Source organism: Micromesistius poutassou (genome assembly GCF_964030765.1).
Source record: "Micromesistius poutassou genome assembly, chromosome: 2".
NCBI classification, from domain to species: domain Eukaryota; kingdom Metazoa; phylum Chordata; class Actinopteri; order Gadiformes; family Gadidae; genus Micromesistius; species Micromesistius poutassou.
Genome location: NC_140272.1, coordinates 2,814,574 through 2,837,837, shown reverse-complemented (window position 1 = coordinate 2,837,837; position 23,264 = coordinate 2,814,574). Strand labels below are relative to the sequence as shown.

Below are 23,264 nucleotides of genomic sequence, written 5' to 3'. Positions count from 1 at the left end.
TTTAAGTAGCTCTGAAGTCCAGAAGCTGGGAGCTGTCTTGCAGGTCATACTGACTTCCCAGTGGTTCCCGGTGTGGTGCGTGATTGGTAGACCACCCTGAGACTATAGTCAGTGGGTGGCTAAATTTGGTATAGAAGTGATCAGGTTTCCTTGCGGTGTCCACACGATACTGCCCTAGTTACTGGAGCTGTGTCCCCCCCTCTCACACTGTCGCACTCTCACAGAGCTCACACTTAACGCATCTCTCTGGTGTATTCAGACTGCTAAGTCACACTGAACAAGTTGGATTTATTTTAGAACACCTTTTTATTTAATTATATTTTATCTTCTTGATTCCTCTGTTGGATCGCAGCCTCCCCTCGATTTGTAGTGAAGGACCCGGCGGAGGAAGACTTGTATCTGATTCTTGGTTGGCACTCACTGGCCGACACGGCCTCTGGAGGAGAACTCAGTGCTGACCTGCCATGTTTCTTGTGTTGGTCGTGACGCCAGAACTCGCGGGGTTCCTGGCCAGAGCCAGAGGAGGATCGCTGCGCCTCATCAAGGTGTGCATCCACGAAGGTGAGTGACCCAGGCCATGATGACGTAGAATCACGGGCCATCACCATTCAACGCATTGGGTCTTGACGATCATCTCTTGGTTTAAACTTAATACTGTATATTAATAGTAGGCGCCGTTGTTTTAATAAACGAACAAGAAAGCGTCCACATTTCATAACTGGACGGCGATATATTGTTTCACTACACAATTGTTTCACTACATACCCTAAATGTAAATGTAAATGTAAATGGTTGGAAAACTTTACTCAGGTGGTATATGATGCTGCCCAACATAAATGTTACCACACATTGATCACACTCTGCTGTGATCAATGTGTGGTAACATTTATGTTGGGCAGCATCATCTAATGGCATAGCTATAGCCTAAATCATAATAATAATCTCATAATACCTTTCAGGTTACCCTAATTTGAAAAACATTTTTCTACGAAGTTGATCAAATCAGGACCCTAATGTAATAATTAGTAACTATGTTGCCATGGTTATTATTATGTTATGATGACATAGATGAATAATAGCCATGACGGAGAATGAAACAGCTGTTCAGCCGCAGGAAAGCGGTCAACGTGATAGCGTACGCCGCCAAGAAGGGTTAATGAAGCAATCAGTGGGTTCTTGGGAAACCGTGGCGCAACAGATGGTCAGCCGACAAGGCAGGCATGGGGTGAATCGCGCCAGGCTGCCGGCAGCACAGGGTAACCATTCTGTTTTGAGTGAGATACTGAAGGGCTCCGGAGTTATGTGCGCTATTTGGAACGGCATGTGACGAGATGGTTGCTTACCGTTGTCAGGTGCCACACATGTATGTTCATATTAATGTCGAAACAGCAATTGCACCAGTCTGTTTCATCACCGCCCTTGATTTGTGGGCCTGGACTCTTCTTTCTCTAGCCCCTCACAAGCTCCTGAGGCCTTAGCAAAGGAGACATCCACCGCCCTACAAAGTCACAAAGACATCATTCACCGGCAATCGATCATGACGTCATTTGTTAACAGAAATATGGAGACATAAGTGCTCGTTGTTTTTCTACCTCACTCTACCTTATCCTGCCTTTAAAAGGCTGTAAAAAAAGAAGGCGAGAGAATGGCGGACGGAAAGTATGCATGTGTGCTAAGAAATGGAATGTGTTGGGGCTCAGAATAGCAACGGGCCACGAGATAGTCAGGAAACCCCCCCATGCAACCCTCGGAACAGGGCTGACTGTGGTCTCTCTTGTGGTGTGTTGTCCACCCCTGATGGGTGATCGCGTTATACCCGGCGTAGGTTGCAGCCTGTTGTCATCACGGCTGATGGTAGAAAGGATGACCTCATCCAATCTTAACTGAGCCTCTGAGGCCACTGACTTTAGGGACGTTACTAGACAACCGGGGACATGGAGTGGAGACAAGGACAATGGACGAAACAAAGACCTGTATCAGTCTCAGTTGAGGTACCTACTGTCAATCTGGGTACTGTGTCATCAATAGACACACACACACACACACACACAAAATGTTGCATTTGTGTATACAACTTTGTGTGTTGCGTCTCCAGTTGCCACATCCTGGGTTGTGTTTACTTGAGCTGGCTACTTGAGGTGTGTGAATGCGCCGGATGCAGGGTTGTGATGTGTTTTTGCTGTGATCTTCAGAGCAGTTGGTGCTGGGGGCCTACAGGGAGGTGGAGAAGAGCTGGGACCAGGACTATGACCGCGTCCTGCTGCCTCTGCTGGACGAGCAGGACCCCTGCTACGTCCTGTATCGCCTGGACACTCAGAACGCCCAGGGCTACGAGTGGATCTTCATATCCTGGTCTCCAGACCAGTCTCCGGTATGTAGGCGTAGCCACAGGTCACCATCAGACACACGTGGTTATCCTTTGAAAGTACAGATATACGTGTGAACCACCAATCAAATGCTTTCCATTCCGGCAGGTGAGACAGAAGATGCTCTACGCCGCCACGCGTGCCACCGTGAAGAAAGAGTTTGGCGGCGGCCACGTGAAGGATGAGTTGTTCGGCACGGTGGAGGTGAGTTCCAGAAAAGGTCAATCCCCCTACCGTCAGTTAAAAAAAACAAAAAAAAACAGGCCAGTTTGCGCCGGGGCCGCACTGTACACCACCTCATGACCGGGCTGAGGTGACCTTGTTTTTGAGGGGCTTCCCTCTGAAAGGAGCCGTTGTTTTGCTTGCGGCACCAGGAGGACGTCTGTCTGCTGGGCTACCAGCGGCATGTGTCGTCGCTGTCCGCGCCCGCCCCGCTCACGCAGGCCGAGCAGGAGCTGCGGCGGATCAAGCTCACAGAGGTCAGAGGTCAACATGCCTGCCGCACCCGCTGTTGTCATGGGTTACTTACGCGAGACCTTTTTAGAAGCGTGGAGAGCCGGACTTCTGACTTTATTCGCCTAATGTGTCGATGTCGTATGTGGTGGTGGGCCCTATTGCTTTTAACTCTTTCTTGTGCTTGCTGCGTTTCCAGGGCAGGGTTAAACAGGTGAGCAACATTTTCAAACGATTACGCCTCATTTATTCACTGGAATCTGTTCCTTGCACACCGCGCTCGGCGTGTAGGGCTTTTATTTTGACCCAGTTAACATACCCCCATGTTATGTCCTCAAAACACTGTTGAGAAATGGGGTGATTGAGTTTATGTGTGTACATGCACACAACCCCTGGCCCCCCTCCCAGGTGAAGGTAGAGATCAGCGTAGAGAGCAAGCACCAGACCCTGCAGGGAATCGCTTTCCCGCTTCAGGCTACAGCCAGGAGAGCCCTCCAACAACTGGCTCAGAAACGCATCAACTATATCCAACTGGTGAGCTCCAGCCACAGACGTAGCGTCCCTGTGAAAACTCCAAATGTGTGAACAATCATACATGCATGTGTGTACATTTACATGCCATGTACAAATGATACATTCTTGTTGTTGTTGCAGAGGTTGGATGTGGAGAAAGAGACGATTGAGCTGGTCCACGCCAACCCCACGGACACACGGGACCTGCCCGGCAGGGTGCCCTCCGACACGCCCAGATACCACTTCTTCCTCTACAAACACTCCCACGAGGGAGACTACCTGGAATCTGTCGGTATGTCAGGGACACAACCTCACTAAAAGAGGAGGGTTACTGGGCTGCGTACCCGACGCTCGGGTCACCGATACAGCACAGTAGTGACACTCCTCACACCGGACACGTGATAAATGTATACTCCTGTGGGATGATTGTTTTGTTGCGCTGTTTTTGTTGCAGTGTTTATCTACTCCATGCCTGGGTCCAGCTGTAGAATCAAGGAGAGGATGTTGTACTCCAGCTGCAAAAGCCGACTCCTAGAAGACGTGGCTAAAGATTACCACTTAGAAGTGGCTAAAAAGGTAACCGACGACAGGGGGAAAAGGCTTCCAACTGGAGCCGGCCGATGGAGCACATGAAGCAGGTGTTTCCAGTGGTTTAGAAGACTAATGTGCATGATGAGGAATGATGATCTCAGGTAAATACAGAGCATAAGATAATTCTGAAAGTTATTCATAAGGGTGATGCGTTTTGGGCCATTTGTGATTAATATAGAGTAGACCCATTCTTAAAGGCCAACCTGAGCTCTAAACCCTTGGTTAGACTCTGGGTTAAACTGAGATCTAAACCCTTGGTTAAACTCTGGGTTAAACAGAGAGTTAAACCCTTGGTTAGACTCTGGGTTCAACTGAGATCTAAACCCTTCATTAAACTCTTGGTTAAACAGAGAGCTAAACCCTTGGTTAAACTCTGGGTTAAACAGAGAGCTAAACCCTTTGTCAAACTCTGGGTTCAACTGAGATCTAAACCCTTTGTCAAACTCTGGGTTCAACTGAGATCTAAACCCTTTGTCAAACTCTGGGTTCAACTGAGATCTAAACCCTTGGTTAAACTCTGGGTGAAACAGAAAGCTCAGCCCTAGGTTCAACTCTAGTATGTCTTCTCTTTGCCTGCAGCTGGAGATTGAAAATGGAGACGAGCTGACAGAAGATTTCCTCTACGACGAAGTCCATCCCAAACAGCATGCACACAAGCAGGCCTTCGCTAAGCCCAAAGGTCCGGCGGGGAAGAGGGGACACAAACGCCTCATCCGCCCAACGGGGGAGAGGAAGCAGGAAAGCTAGAGAGAATGTTTCAGCCCAACCCCGTTTCACAGTCCTTCCTATGTTATTATATCTCGGGACACCTTTTGTAGGGTGAATGAGAGAGCATGTAGAAGAATAGGTTTTTTCCATTTGTAAATTGTCCACACCGATGGCAAAAGGATTGCCCTTCATGAGTTGCATTAGGGGCAAAGACAGATCCTATGTCTATTAGCCATTTCATGTCACCTTTAAAGTGCTCATACATCTGATCCTTGTATACCCCCTGTTAATGTGAAGTATGGTGAAGTATGGAATCTATTTCTTTGATTAGTTTACTTGTCTTTTTTTGTACCATATATTGCCCCAGTCCTCTAACTGGATTGAAAACAAATAGTTCAGTTCTCTTGTCTTCCCTTCAGTCCAACTTTTGTATCATCCAAGTTTATAAAAAAGAACTAATGATTCAAAATAAAAATCTTGTTTGTACCCAAGTTTGATTCCCTCATACACAATTTTCATTTATTTTCATCATTACAGATAAATACATGAAGTGAAACGCTGACCCACTCAGAATAGCACTTAATACATGCGATGTGATGGAATGGTTTATCTTGCTTATTATCTTTCTTGCGTGGTATAATTTTTAACAGATAGTTTTCAGAGTTCGTTCAGCTTATTCAAGTCTTTAAAGTCCGATCGGTTAGCGTTTCCCATATGAATTTTATTAGCCACATCTGTTTGAATTTCTTTTCACTTGTCCAACAAGACTTAAGATTTAATCCAGGCACATCAAAATAACCCCACTATTTCAATAAATTGGTGGAAATACACCCAAAAATAGAAAGTCGAGTCGCTACAATGTATAATATATGTATGATGTATAACAATATCTGACTCTATATCAGTATCCACCATTGCCACGGCCTTTAGGGTACAAGGAAATGAGGAATGAACGAGGGACAATCTCTACACAAAACCATGAGTCTGCTCCACACACAAAAGCATTTCTCACGCGCTCTCTCCTTGCGCTTTCTAGCAAGTCTACGTGCCTCAACGATCCCGGCTTCGCCTCTCCTGGTTTAGGGAAAACCCTGTTGCTACTCGGCTTCAAGGAAAGCCCTGTTTCTCATTAGCTTCACGGAAAAGCTCCTGAGATCATTATAAAAAAAAGAATAACTCAAGACTTGGTGCACTTTTCAGAATCTTGGTGTCTTTTCGGAAAATCGATCCTTTGAAATTGGATTATGACTTAGTTATGTATTCATAACTTGTATTATTGACATATTATATGCATGTATTAGGCTACTTATTTTTCATATTTTACTAAATGTCTTGCTACTCGAATCCAGATCAGGCTTTTAGGTAGCCTATATATTCTGAAATAGCCTAGTCAAGTTGTCTTGATCTTATTTTCTTTTTTTAATACTTAGTTTTTATTGAGCATTTTTGCAACAAAACAATGATATAGACAGTACAGATAACAGATACAACTGTCGGCACGACAGTATTCTTTTGTTATTATCGCAAATGTTGCATGGGTCACAGAGGTTGTAGAATTGACTTGGCTACCGGAAAGCAAACAGGATTATAAGATATAAGACATCCCAACACATCACAAACCACACCCTTAGCAAATATATATTCCATTTTGTCCATCTTGCAATATATAAATCATACGCCAATGTAAGCAGAAGAGTTAACCTTTCCATCTCGTGAATCTCTTTAATAATTTCTAGCCAATTATCTATTACCCCTAATAACTGCCTTCAAAGCGTCCCATAGTATATTTGGGTTTACTTCCCCATTATAATTTATTTCAAGATAAGTTTTAATTTCAGCTTGTATTTGTTGTATGACAGTTTTGTTATTAAGCAAGGCTGTATTGAGTCTCCAAATTGTTATTTTTGGTCTACTATCCAAGTACAATGTTAGATACATCGGTGAGTGGTCTGAAATGTCCCTTGAGCCGATATCACAAAAATTCTCTCCAGACATCCAGTAAGCCAATCTCCTCTAGGCCCTTTCTCAGGATTTTATTTTGTGGTGATACAGTCCTCTTATTGTTAGATGTGTCCTCTCTAGTTATTACCGTGTTAAAATCTCCAGCACAGATTAATGTACCTTGTGACTTGATCTTATTTTCAAAGAAGAATGCAAGACAACATGTGTAGGGCTAAATAGTGAGACAAAACAAATACAACATTTCTTGATGTTTGAGTGGAAAGCTTTGCAAATTGATTTCCGAGAAATTAACTAAACCGATTGAACGATGAAAACGAATAGGCCTACATTTGGGCAAACACATATTATTAAATTAAATAGGCCATCTAATCTAGACGAGATAACAAATTATTATGTCCGTGGCTGAATTTTGGGCGTTGGTGTAAAATCAACTCTTATCTAACATAAAGTGACATTGTAGCATATTTCAGAAAGGTTTTAAGTGATTATTTTGTGCATGCAATTAGTTAACAAAACTCCTTACCAAACCACCGTTTTTATTTTATACCAAAGGAAAATCTATATTACTGGAAACAGCCTGCGTGCATTCCTATTATCTTAATAGTGAGGCGCCGGTTTCTGAGAATGTGGGATAGGCCAAAACAGCCCAGTGGGCGGAGATAACTCGCAATTATTCTTGGAAAGTGGATAGAGGGAAGCTGGCCTGCGATTCCTGGGAGCGCTGGTTCACTGAGTGCAGGGACGGGGGGTGAATATGCTAAACCCCGTCGCATACAACATTAAAAACCCCAAAAGTCCACACGGTTGATCACTTACAATAACAGAATAGGAAGAATAAAAAGGTTATACGGTGCGATGGCCCGCTCCGATCCGTTCTGTACGCGCGGTGATCCAACAGTAGTCTGTGCGGCTCATGTGACGTCAGAGCCGCTGGTGAACTGAAGAGTTCTCAGAATAGAATTCTAGGAATTGGTGATTTTTAAAAGCCAAGCCTACACTGTGCCCTTCACACGTTTGCGTCGCATTCAGGAGCCAACACTCCGTGTAGCCGCTCAGTGTTTTTATTTATGGTCTTGGGTCTATGTTCTAGCGTTGTTGGACGTTTAGGGACTATATACATTAGCGATACGTTCGCGTTTATTTGAACAGAGGAACCCAGACCTTCTTCCAATACGCTCAGCATTTCCGCGTCTTGACGCTGCCAACATTTTCTGGTGGGACCGACATAATTTCTTGTAAAAGTAGATTTATTTTGTCGCTTAAGACATATGCATTTATTATTTTGTGGAAGAGGAATCGTCAATCGGAATTAAGCTGCTGGATTCAGTATGATTCTTTGTGTTCAAAGGTAAGGTGCAATTATTTTTGTGAGAGAACATAATGTTTTGTTCAGACCGATCAACCATTTACTAGACTTTTCATAAGCGTCCACATTTTTGTCTTGAATAGTATGTCAAACATATACAAAAGAATAGACTCATATCGAATAGAATAGTGCACCACAACAGAAAACTTAGTTGCAAACACTTTAAAATACACATCAACCTCAGTTAATGTCCCAAGAAACTATTAATAAAAAAGTATATTGCCATTTGATCTAATTAGTTTTAAGAATATCAGCCTACTGAATATAATAACCTACAAGTCTAACCCTACATAGCCAATAGCAACCATTGAGTCATCTTCACTTATAATACACTTTAAACTGAAAAAAATTACCTTAAAAAACTAACAACCAGACAAACACAAACAAATAATTGCTTAGAATATATTTTTTTCATTTTTGATCTTCCATACCTTGTTATAAACAATATCCACATTTTATATTAAAATAATATTTATAGTTCTAAGTACCAAAATAGATTAATTATTGCCTATGTCGTAGACCTTATGCATATTGTACTGCAATATTGCCATCTTGCTGGACTTGGTTGAACGTCAACACGAAACAGAAAGGCTTTCTGTTTTTGAATCACTTTAATAACCAACACTCCTTTTTTCCATGATCAGTCCTAGGACTCTTCTGCCTACTCGTGCCCCGTCGACTGCAGTCCCCCTGGGCATGCGACCAGGAGCCGTGTCCCCACCCCAATGCGCACAGAGCCCCCCTCCAATATGGGATCCCACCAAGGACCTCCGAGCAATAGCCAGCAACTTCTGTCACCTAGAAAACTCAGGTAGAGTTGAAACATAAGCGATACACAAACCAGAATGCAACCACACCTATAATGCTTTATCCAAGATCGTTGTTTTTATTTAAAAATTTTACTCCATGAGAGCTCTCAGTTTAGATTAACAGAAGAGGTATAAATATATCTACACATATAAATATAAATGAATGCTTTATAAACTCTTCTCAGTATACAAATAGTGATTATGAGCCACACTTTTCACAGAGCCTGTACTAACTGGCCGTGTGTCTACAGGTTGGTACTGGGGTGCTATCACGGCCGCCCAGGCCCACGCGGCTCTCCAGGAGGCCTCTGAGGGGGCCTTCCTGGTGCGGGACAGCAGCCACCCCCAGTACATGCTGACCCTGTCCGTCCGGACTGTCCGGGGCCCCACCAGCATCAGGATACAGTACAGCCAGGCCCAGTTCCTCCTGGACTCCAGCTCCCCCGCCCGTCCGGGTCTGCTGTCCTTCCCCGACGTGCCAAGCCTGGTGGAGCACTACATGGGCCCGGGGCGCAAGGTCCGAGAGGAGAAGGAGGAGGACACAGGCTCCTCCTGCAAACCCGCGCAACAGCAGCTACCGCCGCCGCCGCCCAAGCAGCTGAGCGCCAACGAGGCCTCGGTGGTGTTGAAGCTGCGGACGGCCGTGTACAAGTCCCAGGGCTTCCCCTCGCTGCAGCACCTCACGCGCCTCACCATCAACAGACACTCGGACCACCCCGAACGGCTGCCCCTTCCCAGGCCGCTGCTGGGCTACATTAAGGACTACCCCTTCAAGGTATGATGGAAGAGGCTCCCTGGGGCCGCGGCCCCCAACGGAACAAAAGGAACCATAAAACTGTGGTGCAGCCAGGGGGGGGAGTCACGGGGCTCTTAATGCTTGACGCAAGGGCACACAGTGGACAGATTCTATACAGGAACGAACACTTGACACTTGTGTCTGGATTTAGACTTGATTTGGCCAAGAGTCGGCGGCATGGTCCGTCTACAGGGTGAATTGCAAGAAAACACTTTGGTACTGTAGATGTGTGGATTTTCCACATCTATTCTACCCCCATTGGTTCTGGATGTGCACAATGTGTACAACTCCAGAACTCCAGTTTTTGTTCATTTCATTTTGTCATTATTAGTATTTTGTACCTTATTTTGTCTCAACATTTTTCTATTAAAAATAATCAACTGGAGTGCAATGTGTGGCTTGCTTTTTTTTTTTTGGCACTTGAGGTTATTCTTTGGCTTTATTATTCATACCCCAAAAACTGTATGTTATTCTAGATATTTGCGCAGACTGCGACCTTTGAAAGGACAAATACTTGGGCGTCCTTGAAGTGTGTGAGAAGTACATTGCGTGCGAGAGCGAAGGCCAAATTGTATGTTTTTGGTTAACAATCTGCATGTGAGGGAGCGGGGAGAGCGAGCGGAGGGGAGGGTCATTCATCAGCCGCTTCCCAGAGGCAGTGAGTGCTTTCTAGGAGGCACAGATTCCAGGAAGGCCGCTTCTGAGGAAAGGCTTGGGCAATTAACTCAAGCCTCTCTCATGCCTCTCTCTTGTGGCGTGTGCACACAATTTGGTGATGACACCACACACGCCTGCCCCCCCCCGATCCACTCGGAAAAAAACAGTAGGCAAATGTATATTAATACAAAATGGACTGTGTTTGTTGATGGTGAGTTTGTCGGAGTAACGGACCGTAATCTGTGTTTACCAATTTAGTGAGGGGGTAGACAGTCTTCAAGTTGATCCAGACTACAGTCGCGGTAAACGGTAAAGTCAGTCCGGTCCAGAGTTTGGCACCCCGAGCGAGGTCGGTCTTGCGCTGCATCGTGTTACCGCTCCCTCCGAAGGATGCAGAAGCGGGGCCTGGGGCACAGGAAGTTCTCTGTCAGTAATACTGGGAATGAGCCGTGTCTCGACTTGTGGCTGCTGACACCACAGTGAACCAAGACGCAGGCTACATCTGAGACAAACGCACGCACAGAGACACTTCTGCCCCTTCAATAATCATAAACGTGTTCATGTGTTCATTTGCTTTGATCACTGCGAACCTAATGACCACCTGACTGTTTAGCATTGAGTGAGGACCGGGTAGTTGTGACCCAGATCCTTCCTCCAGACCAACCTGTTTGTGATGTCGTGCCGTGTTTCGAGGTAACTCAGCCCGGGGACATTATCCTTCACCCACTGTTGGATTAACGGGGGGTGTCTTGGGTCCACTTCCAGATAAACATGTCTGGGAAGTGCAGGAATCAGAACAAAAGGTGATTCATTCAATAGAGCCTTTCCATAGCCGTGTCATCAGGAGTGCATCTGCTCTCGTTGTAGTCGACCCGGTCCCTGACTCATAAAGCGAGCAGACACAGATTGAGTGTTATGAGCCACACCTGTGTTTGTCCTAGAATGACGCATCTGTCAAAAAGGGGTCTGGTGAATTCACAGAACACATCATCAGAAATAGCACGATGGAAAATAACTGTTCGAATTGTGTCAATGCGAATTGTTTTGAATAAGCCATGCTCACAACGGAGGGGACATTATATGTGTGTAAATGAGCGGAGGGAGGACGGGCAATACCCATGAATGGATAACATCTTGGGAGCCGCTGTCAAGATCTGCTTGATCACGTCCAGGCCCTCCTCGCCTCCATCTAGGGCAGCGTGGTCTTCAAACCTGAGGGTGTCACAGTAGTCCAGTACTCAGAACCCCTAAGCCCACACCAGGAAGACACACGTCTTGGCTCAGACTTTTTAATTAGTGGAAACGCTATCACTTTCAAAGCCATTCTTTTTAATTTTAGAAACGATATGCAGACTCAAAAGGTCTCCAGATAATATATCTTGGTATGATATCCCCCCAATACAATAAAACGTCCATTTATAACAGTTATATAAACAAAGGATGTGAGCTGATGTTTCATGACACATCGTCAGTTATCAAATTGCAAATGACTGACAAACAGTGTAGACGTTTTGGTTTGCTGGGCTTATTACCTGAGGAGTTCAGGTTCCAGGAGCGTCATATCTTCTGAGAACAGGTACGGAGGGTTGCTGACCAAAGTTGAGATGGAGTCACCCAGACTCAAAAGGACTTCAGGTTCTTAAACATGAATCATAAATTCTTCTGATTTATTCCATTATATACAGTACATTATAATAATGTCATTATAGGATCAGAGATTATTGTAAAAACAAAGCCTTATTTTTTCAAATCCCACTTGTCGTTCACCTTGGCCTCACCTTTCATGACATCTACGTGATGAATCGACAGTCTATCTCCAAGGCCTAATCTGTAGAATAAGGTTCCATCAGAGTTCAATGTGTATATGTAAAATACATTACCCTAATGCATTTTAATAGATTAAGAGTAGCACACAAGATGGCTACCTTAGTGCGTTCACTCTTGTCAGATCCACTGCATGCTTGCTTTGATCCAATGCAATGGCTCTAAGCTGGGGCAGGTGAAACAATGATACATAATAAGGACAAGCTGCTATTTCAGCAAACAAAGGTAAAACCGATGTACTGTAAAGCTGACAAAGTTGCTAAACTGCATTTTACTTGACATTATTGGAAGCTATGCTGTGATTCTATGAATTACAGTTTGTTGACAGAAGAAACAAATCTCACACACACACACACCTTACCCAAGGAAGGTCTTTAAGCAGACTGAGCGTGATGGCACCGGAACCACAGCCCACTTCTAAGCATGTCAGCTGAGGTATACCATGCATTCCAGTGTCCTGTTTTCCCTGGAGGTCTGCAAGCACTAGTTCAACTAACTCCTGCACCGCAAACAAAGAAGAAGTCTGTATTCAAATAATAGTAGCCCCCTCCTCCCAAGACCCGAAGCTCACGCTGGTTGCCAGGTTGGGGAACCACACCTTTTATGATTTAGTACTGTCCCTTTCTTACATATAGCCACTTTAACTCTGAGCAATGGGCCCCTCTTGAGCGTAGGGGTGCCGAGGTTAGCGTCAACCGTAGGTGTCACACCGCCACTTGTCCCATAGGGAACCAATGGCAATGCTGACACTGAGCTCTTTTGGTGCTCGTCATGAACATGAGGGCTTACTGGTGATGTGTACAAGAATATTCCCCAATCGCTCACCTCTGTTTCCGGTCTGGGGATGAAAACAGGGGGTCTCATCTTAAGGGTCAAGTCTCGAAAGTCCCACTCCTCAATCACATACTGCACAGGCATCCTAAACCACACACACACACACACACACACACACTTATGCAAGTTTTCTTACAAGAAGAATAGTACACTTGAAAAGGTGTTGCGGATACACTTTGTACCTGGAAAGCCGCTTGATACAAAGCTCCCACAACTGCTCCATTTTGTCACAACCCAGAAGCTTGTTCAACTTTTCATGTCCGAGGCTTTCTATCTGTGGACACATATTGAATATAAGAATTGCATTTTCAAAACCAAGAAAATAGTAATTCAACTACAGCCAACGAATGGATTCCCTGTGTTGATTGATCCGTGGGTGGATGGGTTCATTATTCTAGGCTGCGCCAAAGCATTGGCTGCAGTGAACAAGTTACATAGCGCAGGTCTAAGGAGCATGGGAACGCCATATTGTGCCATTCGCTTCGAACTCAGTCACAACATATTCTCACCGTTTTAGCACCCAGCAGATGTGCAACGATGTATTGGCTGGAGTGGGCAGGTTCTGCCACACCCCTCTCTTCAAAGTACCTTCTCCACAGGTGCATTGCTTGGAACGCTGTCATGCTCGAACCCGGGATGGGAGGCGGTGCTGGGTCAGTTGATACGGGGGGTGACTGCGTGCCACAAATTCCCTGAAGAGGACCAGAGTGAATCGAATTTCGAGGAAAATAAGGCCTATGTTTTAGTCATCAGCCCAACTCAACCCTGACCATCACATTTGTTGAGGCCTGATGCACTTGAAAGCTTCACAGTCAATGCCTTGTTCCTTTTATTCCAGGGCTGTCACCATGAGTTGGATGCAACTTGAGATGATTCGACTTTTGATTACAATTTAGATTCAATTTTCAGTAAGGACTTTTCACCCGTGCATATGCCATGTCATCTACAGCAAAGGTCAATATGGTTGACTTGCAATAAACATGTTGCTACTGACTAATAAATAATAGCTAGTGGCACTGATTGTAAAACTGCAGTATTAAGACAGTAGACAGCAGCTTGGCAAATACTGCTATGCATAATAACCACCATTTCACTTCTGGTTCGTTTTATGTTCATTTTTACGACGGATACATAATAACAATTGTTGCATGTGGTGGTGATTATTCCGTCACTGTTTCTGTCTAGCCCAGAATGAGTAAAAAAAAAATGCATTCACCAGCCACGAAAATAACAACTTAGTTTATTGGACTTTGGAAACACCAGGCTAACAAATTCCCTGGATGTTGATCCGTCCCATAAAACGTTGATTACTGCAGCAGCCTTACCTTTAGCCCAGTTCTACTGAAGCGGCCGAACCGTCTGCATGTGTATATTGCTTTCCCCCACATAACACGTGCTGTCTTGTGAGCAGTGTATCGAAACGGTTCGCCTCGTTTCGCATGCACCTTTGTTCTTCTCGACTACAGAAGGCTTTCTTAAGATCAGCGTTTCATGTATTTAGTGGTGCTTTCTTTAGACCCGTAGCAAAGCCAGACCGTTTGGATATCTTAATCATAAAAGCATTTGATCGTATGTACTACTCGTGTGCTTTAACCTCCGGTAATGTTGTGATGCTACGGTGGACTGAACCTCATCATGCGCATGCGCAGTGTCACATCCGACTGTTTTGACTGTCGTAAACAAACCCACGTTCTGTTGCAGGCTTGACTATACAGTGATTTGCTTATTTGAAACAGCTTTTTAAACATTTAACCCGTATGTAGGCTTATACCTCGTTTTCTGCTATGTCACAATTTACAAGGCGATGGAATATCTGCAGACTGTTTCTGGTGTGTCCTGTCCATGTTACTTAGAGGGCTAAAGCTAGCTGGAGTTAGCTCAAAGTTGAAAAACGACTGTGACAATCTAGGCAGGCAGGGCGACAAGTGGAGCATATTATGCCTCAACTGACGACTTCTTAAATCTTGTAGGCCTACTTATATTTACATTCGCAGTTAGGTTTTCGATTGGGACATTAACTGGATTGTCATGGGCATGGCGAGTCGCATAGAGTGCGTCTTCTTCAGTGAGTTTCACCCTACTCTCGGCCCAAAGATCACCTACCAGGTAAGTGTACAATAAGAGCTTCTGAAATGTACATGCAAAAAGTGCATTTCGTGATTGATTGCTGATAAAGATCAATCTTCCAGGTGCCGGAGGAGTACATCTCTCGTGAGCTGTTCGATACCGTGCAGGTGTATATTATTACCAAGCCAGAACTACAAAACAAACTCATCACTGTGTACGTACTCTGCTGAATAATACATTATTTCCAGAACTATGTTAAATGCGTCTTGCCTGCCACTGTTGAGGTATTGTATTCAACTTGGAAAAATAAGAGGAAAATTATAACAACAGAAAGTGATGTGATAATAATGAATCCAGGTCCAGGCACTCAAGTAGATTTGAAATGAAAAAGGCCTCTAATTAGTGGTTTGCTACATTAAATAATAGTGACACCAACGCATAACAGCCCTCCTTTCTTGTGGTTCTAATTTCCCCTCGACTTTCCAAGTTATATCCCCCTCCTCCTGATAATAGTCAACATGATGTTTAATTTGCAGGACTGCCATGGGGAAGAAACTAATTGGGTGCCCGGTATGCATTGAACATAAAAAGTACAGCCGCAACGCACTGCTCTTTAACCTGGGTCTTGTTTGTGATGCGCAAAGCAAGACGTGTGCCCTGGAGCCCATAGTCAAGAAGCTCTCTGGGTACCTGACCACCCTGGAGGTAATGGGAAATCGCTCCCTGTGTAACACACGTTAGTACTAGTCCTGGTCCATTGAATGTTACTTTTCATAATGATGTCTTAACATTACCCTGGCGTGTCTGACTATTGTATGGTGTTGCAGCTGGAGACTGGCTTCATATCCAATGAGGAGTGCAAGCAGAAACTCCTTCCTATAATGTCCACGCTATTAGAAGAGCTCAACGCTACTGGGGCATGCACCTTACCAATAGGTAATGGGTTACATGCATTGCATACACATATTGCATTTTGACCCATGATACATGTATTACATACACATATGGGATTGTTATATATAATAAATGTATTGCATATACGTACTGCATTGTGACACATAAGTGTTGTGTTGCGTGACGCTTCACTCTCTCACCTTTGTTTCTCTCTTGCAGACGAGTCCAACACGATACACCTGAAGCTTATAGAGCAACGCAAAGATCCACCCATAGTACAAGAATATGATGTTCCAGTGTTTGCTAAAGGCAAAGACCACTTTATTAAATCACAATGGGACCTGACCACTCAGCAGGCAGGTCTTACTGACTAAAATACATTTGTGGATCACTTTAGCATACAGTATTTATTTGCATGTATTGTTGACCTTTTGGTTGCAGAGTGCAAATGAGGGCAATGATGGAATTATTGAGAGTGGCTGCAATTATAGAATATCCTTAGAAACAACAGAAAAATGTGCATGTACTTCAGTGAATAATGTTCATATTTTTGAAACTATTTCTTAAATTCTCATAGATCCTGCCCTATATTGACGGGTTTCGACATATCCAGAAAATCTCAGCTGAGGCAGATGTGGAGTTAAATCTCGTTCGCATAGCGGTGCAGAATCTCCTGTAAGTACATCTTATTTGATTGGGCTTCTATTGGATGAGATATCATGCCAGACAGGTTGGCGCTGACATGTTTCCTCTGACAGGTACTACGGTGTTGTCACCATGGTTTCAATATTCCAGGTACAGTACAGATCTAGACCAATCCATTGCCAGAGATAATTAACAGTAAGGATCCTATGCTAATTGCTATTTTATCTTCTCCCACCCCAGTACTCTAATGTGTACTGCACAACCCCCACAGTCCAGAGCCTCATAGACAACAAGTCCATTCAGGAGGAGTGCCTGAGATACGTCACAAAGCAAGGTATCCACGACAGACGGGGCGGCATGTAGCTCAGGAGGTAGAGCGGGTTGGCTGGTAACCGCAAGGTTGCTAGTTCGATCCCTGGCGCCTCGAGTGTCGAGATGTCCCTGAGCAAGGCACCTAACCCTTACTGGTCCCGAACAAGCTGGCTTTCGCCGCCGTCGGTGTGTGAATCTGTGCATGAATGGGTGAATGTCAGGCAATATTGTAAAGCGCTGTGGGTGGCCTCTGGTTACAAAAAAAAGCACTATATAAGTACGGTTTTCCCTTCACCTTTAACACGCGCATTTGTTCCTCTGTGTGGCTCAGGTCAGAAGCAGGCCAATCTCAGAGATGTGTTTCAGCTGTACTGTGGTCTGACCCCGGGGACAACGGTTCGAGACCTTTGCTCTCGTTACTCACCACAGCTTCAGAGAGTGGACGAGAGGTCCGTGCCGTGCAGCGATAACATCCAAAAGACACACTGAATGACTTTAAGCGAGAAAAAACCTCCGAATTGTGCGCACAACTAATGTGAAGTGTGCACATGCCCTGTCCTGCCGTTTCAGGAGGCTCATTCAGTTCGGCCTGATGAAGGGGCTGATACGGAGACTGCAGAAGTATCCTGTGAAGGTGTGTCGTGACGAGAAGTGCCAGCCCCCGCGGCTGTACACCGGCTGTCACAGTTATGATGAAATCTGCTGTAAAACAGGCAAGTCCAGCACTGGTGGTCTCTGTTAGCTTGACTGAGTAGTTCAATAATACATATATTTGAATAATTCCAAGTCCAAGAGAGCCTTCCAAGACTTTGATGTCCTGTGTGCTGTTTTGTGTTTTATTCCTGCAGGAATGAGCTACAAAGAACTGGATGAACGGCTAGAGAATGACCCAAACATCATTGTCTGCTGGAAATAGCATGAGACACACCAACACTGGATGGATCTGCCTTCTTAAGAACTGCCTTGAATGAAGATGTTTCTCCCAAAGACCATTGAAAAGCCTTATATTTGACTTGTGAAGTAATGTTGAAAGTTAGAAGGATTTTATAAATTTATTGGATTGTATGTGAATTTATTTTCAGTACTTTTCGTTTGTAGCTGCCTGGTTCACTTGAAATGTTTTATACGTCTGCCTAATAAAGCAGATTGACCCATAGCGAACAAGCAGGAGACCGTTATTGAGTTAAGAGAATGAATACGACCCACTTCTGCCCCCATCTGGAGGCGAAGGGCATGACCGCGGTGAACCCCGGCACGTCTTCTGTGCGTCTCGTTTGTCGTTGCCATGACCACCACGGGAACTGAAGTACAGCCATTACAAGGAAGACCACTCCAGTGACACTACAACTACTTGAGTTTGGCCTCTTGATTCTCACCCGATCGCAGCATGGATGCATCTGTAGTCCTGCCAGGGGAAGGAGAGGGATATGTTCGGTGCCTGGAGGCCTTTTCTCTCAGGGATGTAGGCTCCCAAAGGTAAACGATCAGCACACTGCTCACGACCAGGCCATGTCCCAGTAATCAACTAGTTAAAGTGGGTGTGTCTGCCAACAAGGTAAATAACTTAGTCAAACTAATGAACTCTTCCTGAATTACAGAATGAAGAAAAGCTTAGCTTCAAATAACCAGGATATAAAACCATAAAACCGGTGTTTAAGGTAGAAAGTTAGTATTGGTTGACGACGCGACTCCAATGTCGTGGTTCGGTAAAAGCCCTTATCGACCTTCGTTCGCCCTGACTCATTTTGAAGAACAATTTCGAGTAAACCAATATACTTTCACGAAACAATCCGCCAATTTATACATGATACATACCTGTACATAGAACAAATGATAATAATACGTTTTTGAAAACGGAACAACTATTAACAATACTACTCTTTATATTGTGTATGTGTGTGTGTGTGTGTGTGTGTGTGTGTGTGTGTGTGTGTGTGTGTGTGTGTGTGTGTGTGTGTGTGTGTGTGTGTGTGTGTGTGACACACAGGTGGTTCAGACAACATGAGTATGTAGTGAAACTGAACATGCAAGCCATAATAAGTGCCTCTTCAGCACATGATGAATATGTCAAGGAGCTCCTGGTGACACATAGAAAGGTAACAATTAATACTATAAAATAATGTAGCCTACTAGTTAATCCTAAAAAGATTGTGATTTATCCCAATAAATGTGTCGGCCCATATACTGCTATTATTTAAAACTTCTAATACTGATATCACGACAAAACAATAATTTAATCATCGTCATTTCCCCTTCAGATACCAACTCTAGTCCATGAGTTGATTCTAGTCGAGGTGTGGAAACATAAAGTGTTCCCTGTCCTCTGTAAGTTGCAGGACTTCAACCCAAAGAGCACATTTCCTCTTTACATGGTGGTGAGTGGGTCTGATACGTGTCGAGGTCGATGGTTGTTGATGGTAGTTTGAACCAGGTTATTGAACAATGTGTTCCTCTTCCCAATTCTAGATACACTACGAAGCTACTGTCATAAACCTCCTGGAAACGATCATGTTTCATAAGGTGAGTGTGTTGAAGGGAAGTAAAATAAAACAATACTACACCAATGATAATAACATATTATATCCCCCACACACAACAGTGGTACAGTGCCGCATCATAGTAGATATTATGGGTTGTGCAGGACTCGTGTGAGGCTGCGGAAGACTCTGTGCTCGACTTGGTGGACTACTGCCACCGCAAGCTAACGCTGCTGGCCAGCAGAACCTCCAGGGACGGCCCCCCGACCCAGGACCTACACAGCCTGGCCGGGACCCCTGATGGTCCATCCACCATGCAGGTGAGGGGAGATGGTCTTATACTGGTTGGTGTAAGGCATGGGTCGGACAAGAGGTCGAATGCGAGTTAAGTCGTCTTTTGGGTGCTCAATGGAAGCTGTTGCACCCGTTGCAGGAGCTGCAGACACAGAACACTGCGCTGGAGTTTGAGATGTCCCTCAAGGCCCTGTCGGTGCTGCGCTACATCACTGATCATACTGACAGGTGACGCATCTCTTTAACATTGCATAGGAAGGACTGCTCTATGATAGCAGCAAGGAAGCAAAGTCAGACAGGAAGAGAAAGTGAATTTAGAGCTAGGGTAGGCAATATTTATTAGAAGCATTATTATTGTAATATGTGTTGAAATTCTTTTTACATCCCAGCTTCAATCAATAAATGTAATGCTCTGGTAAAAAATGTTATGAAATGAATGAGATTAATGAATGGATAGCCTACCAGTCTGTCTACCTTCCTACCCGGCTACCTCATCATCACGCATGACCGCAGTCTTCCACCGGGCTAGGATGACCTATTGCTAAAGCTAGCAAGCTAGTCTTGAGTTTTGGGGGAGTGGCTTTGTAGGGAGGCCTGAAGGGAGGGATGAGTTTTTTTCAGTTGGATACTTTAAAAATCGAACTTCTCCAGGTTGCCTATCCTATCTTTAACCCTACATTGATACATATTCTTTATGATAGGAGCAAGAAAGCAGAGACAGACAGGAAGAGAAAGTTCATAGTGAAAGAGAGAAAGTATTGTATATTTGGCAAGGACTGGGGTCAGAATTTTTGGGGGCAAATGTATAAGCGAAGTTACTGTTCCACTAGTGACTATCTAACTGAGGCCTTTGTACAGTGACAGTGAAGCAAAACTCAACTGCAAACTGTAACCAATGTATTGTTACTTCACAGCATCAGTGTGATCAACCGGCTGCTGTGCATCCATAACATGCCTTGTGTATTGGTGCAGCTGGTTGACTGCTGCCCCTGGAGCCGCTACACAGCAGGTATATCGCCTGGTTTAGGAAATAACCCATGGATAATCTGGGATGATAATGAAAATAAGGATAGTATTGTATTTTCAGTATTTGTATACTATTATTTATAATACAGAGTATGTAAAACTAGCTCATACACTTACAACTGTTCTCTGTGAACATTCTTTCTTTTGACCAAAAAACAGGCATACATAATAGTTTTTTTTGTTACATTTTGTTACATTTAATTTGTTTAATTAAAGGCGAAGTCGAGAAGTACATGAACGGCACATGGCAGAAGATCCCCCCAGAAGACCATGTGAAGATGAGCAAGCTGGACGGCCAGGTGTGGCTCTCGCTCTACAACCTGCTGCTCAAGGAAGACTGCCAACGCAAATATGACTTCAACAACTTCAACAAGAACCAGATTTTAAAGGTATCCTATTTTCATGGTTTTTAGTTACCTCTTAACATTGTTTTGTACAAGTTGTTAGGTGTTGTTTGTTTTTTACTCTGTGCGAGTATCAGAGTTTTAGCTCTGAAGTAAAACGGAAGCGGGCCTGTGCCAAGTCATTGTCCTTCAACATCCGTTATCATCTCCTCCCTTTCTATAAGGACTATCAGTCTGTTTGTTTAGACAGAGGGGCTTTCTTCAAGGATAATTCTCCCTCCAACATCCTGTACATTATACTGTATACTGTATACTGTACTGTGTCGTGGCAATTTCCTGTAACAGATATTGTGTCTAGGACAGATGAGATTTCCCACTGCAATAAAGACATACACTGGAAAGCAATTATCCTAGGTTTAATGCATGCATACATTAGACTCCTCTCTAGCAGAGTGAGTCCAGAATACAGTTTGACAGAGTTATTTATACCGTTTCAGATCCTCTCCACATTGCAGATGTCAATACTCAAATCAAGTAATGTTTACCCAAGAGACAGAGTTGCCTGTGTTTGTATCAAGCAGAAGAGGATGTCTAAGAGGATGTCTTCTCCCTTGTGACCCATTTACCCAAGTACAAAGGTTACATTATTGGTTGACTCTAAGGAAGGTAGGCCGGCTACCCATAGAGAAGGGTTTACTTTTATGCCACTGAGGAAGGTGGTACAGCACAAGGGCATTGATTCTAAGGAGGAAGGTGGGACAGCTGACCAGAGCACATGGGATAACATTTTGACGACATCGCTCCCTTGTGAGGTGGCTGAATCAAGCACAAAGGTCAATGAATAGTCGACTCTGGGGAAAGGCAGGTTGGCATGACAATACGCGAAAGGAAAGAACAAGGCCCAAGTTATAAAATGAAACAACATGTCGATTTTTCCATCACAACTGTCACATTAGCACATAGCCACCGGCAACCTACAAACACAATATGTATGAAATATATTTGTTTCTGTGGTTCTTGCCTGCACACATATCTGGCTGTTTTTAGTAAACTAGGTCATTTTAAAGGCTTTTAAAGGTTTGGCTGCTCTGGCTGCTACTGTCTGTACTCTTTGGTTAGCCTCTCAATGTTTCATATGCTTAATGACTACATGTATCCGTACCGGTGAGCGTATTGATGTTTGTGTGTCCCAGCTTAGAAGTTTCCTGACCGAGGTTTTGATCGACCAGCTGCCAAACCTACTGTCCCTCCAGCGTTTCCTCGCTCACCTGTCCGTTACGGACCCCGCCCCTCCCAAGAAGGATCTCCTTCTGGAACAGGTGCGCTTCTTACACACTACTAGCTGTATAGCCCTCCCACAAGAAACATATCCGTGCCATTTGACTGAAAAAAACACTAATCCCCACACCCCTGTAGATCCCTGAGATGTGGGACCACATTGTGCACGAGAATGCGGGCAAATGGAAAGCCATCGCTAAGTATCAAGTGAAAGAGACGTTTAACCCCTCTGAGAAGGACCTCAGACAACAGGCACATAGGTGAATACTCCTACGTCGGTGACCCACCATTCGCGGCTTCTTATTATGCATCATGAGCTTTCATTAATGTGATACACCTGTGTGACTAGACTAGCACAGACCTACAGCTTGGATGTGCTGGAGAGTCTGCTCCCTGAGAAGCCCAAGTGTGGATGCTGTGGGGGGGAGGCGACTAAGAGATGCTCCCGTTGCCAGGGAGAATGGTACTGCAACAGGTAAAGTCCTTGCTGAATCTTTACACCCTATGTTTTCATAATAAAAGTGTTATATAATAAAGTGTTGTGTTGAGTAATACTTTTTTCTGGGGGGTTATTTCATGTTATAACCTTGCATATTGCAAATATTGTATTCAATTAGACAAGCTATTTCAAATACATTGGTCAAATCTATTTTTCTATTTAATTAATTTGTTCCAGGGAATGCCAGGTGAAGAACTGGTCCAAACATAAGACTGCGTGCAAGCTGATGGCAGAGGCATCCGAGGAGATACAGAAGAACTTAAATAGCCAACCATGACGGAGAAAAAGTTTTAATTGGATTAATCTGTTCTCTAAATTCTGTAGTTCTCTAAAAATCTGTTCTCAACATTTTCCCCCAGCCAAGTTGAAGTTACCGGGATTTTTTGTAAGACGTATTTATGAACGTGTTCTTCTACGGAGGGCTACATTTGAAAAAATAAATAAAAATGTTTCGATCAAGTTACTACATGGGCGTGTCAACTATGAGAATGCAATGTGTGCGACAAAAGTTGGTGGTTGAATTGCTGGGGAACAATCGCACGCACACGC

At 44.2% G+C, this 23,264-nt stretch overlaps 5 protein-coding genes across 6 annotated transcripts; 4 read left to right on the top strand and 1 right to left on the bottom strand.

The window, feature by feature from the left end:
* Positions 1 to 202: 202 nt before the first annotated feature.
* twf2 (twinfilin actin binding protein 2) lies at positions 203 to 5,117 on the top strand. Of its 2 annotated transcripts, XM_084463543.1 has the most exons (9): positions 203 to 561; positions 2,193 to 2,371; positions 2,475 to 2,570; positions 2,741 to 2,845; positions 3,019 to 3,033; positions 3,228 to 3,353; positions 3,474 to 3,624; positions 3,787 to 3,908; positions 4,503 to 5,117. In XM_084463543.1, the coding sequence occupies exons 1-9, from the start codon at positions 465 to 467 to the stop codon at positions 4,668 to 4,670; spliced, it is 1,059 nt and encodes a 352-aa protein (XP_084319669.1). In that variant the 5' UTR covers positions 203 to 464; the 3' UTR covers positions 4,671 to 5,117. The 2 variants fall into 2 exon arrangements, with proteins under 2 accessions (XP_084319669.1, XP_084319670.1); XM_084463544.1 differs by lacking the exon at positions 3,019 to 3,033.
* Positions 5,118 to 7,597: 2,480 nt separating this feature from the next.
* cisha (cytokine inducible SH2-containing protein a) lies at positions 7,598 to 9,949 on the top strand. The gene is made up of 3 exons (XM_084464696.1): positions 7,598 to 7,941; positions 8,604 to 8,770; positions 9,020 to 9,949. Exons 1-3 carry the CDS (start codon positions 7,922 to 7,924, stop codon positions 9,547 to 9,549), a joined length of 717 nt encoding a protein of 238 aa, XP_084320822.1. The 5' UTR covers positions 7,598 to 7,921; the 3' UTR covers positions 9,550 to 9,949.
* Positions 9,950 to 10,106: 157 nt separating this feature from the next.
* On the bottom strand, positions 10,107 to 14,417 carry hemk1 (HemK methyltransferase family member 1). The gene is made up of 11 exons (XM_084463574.1): positions 14,205 to 14,417; positions 13,389 to 13,571; positions 13,062 to 13,153; positions 12,871 to 12,964; positions 12,407 to 12,544; positions 12,147 to 12,211; positions 12,000 to 12,049; positions 11,754 to 11,859; positions 11,338 to 11,433; positions 10,886 to 10,996; positions 10,107 to 10,626 (listed from the first exon to the last, which is right to left on the bottom strand). The coding sequence occupies exons 1-11, from the start codon at positions 14,265 to 14,267 to the stop codon at positions 10,593 to 10,595; spliced, it is 1,032 nt and encodes a 343-aa protein (XP_084319700.1). The 5' UTR covers positions 14,268 to 14,417; the 3' UTR covers positions 10,107 to 10,592.
* Positions 14,418 to 14,559: 142 nt separating this feature from the next.
* On the top strand, positions 14,560 to 17,943 carry nprl2 (NPR2 like, GATOR1 complex subunit). Its single transcript, XM_084464131.1, has 11 exons — positions 14,560 to 14,985; positions 15,069 to 15,160; positions 15,483 to 15,651; positions 15,774 to 15,882; positions 16,060 to 16,196; positions 16,418 to 16,515; positions 16,599 to 16,635; positions 16,726 to 16,819; positions 17,129 to 17,246; positions 17,368 to 17,510; positions 17,646 to 17,943. Exons 1-11 carry the CDS (start codon positions 14,908 to 14,910, stop codon positions 17,711 to 17,713), a joined length of 1,143 nt encoding a protein of 380 aa, XP_084320257.1. The 5' UTR covers positions 14,560 to 14,907; the 3' UTR covers positions 17,714 to 17,943.
* Positions 17,944 to 18,184: 241 nt separating this feature from the next.
* On the top strand, positions 18,185 to 23,083 carry zmynd10 (zinc finger, MYND-type containing 10; the record flags this gene model as incomplete). Its single annotated transcript, XM_084463700.1, has 12 exons — positions 18,185 to 18,273; positions 18,785 to 18,893; positions 19,056 to 19,172; positions 19,264 to 19,317; positions 19,439 to 19,594; positions 19,708 to 19,796; positions 20,483 to 20,577; positions 20,811 to 20,983; positions 22,132 to 22,257; positions 22,355 to 22,476; positions 22,566 to 22,691; positions 22,893 to 23,083. The coding sequence occupies 12 exons, from the start codon at positions 18,185 to 18,187 to the stop codon at positions 22,990 to 22,992; spliced, it is 1,356 nt and encodes a 451-aa protein (XP_084319826.1). The 3' UTR covers positions 22,993 to 23,083.
* Positions 23,084 to 23,264: the final 181 nt, after the last annotated feature.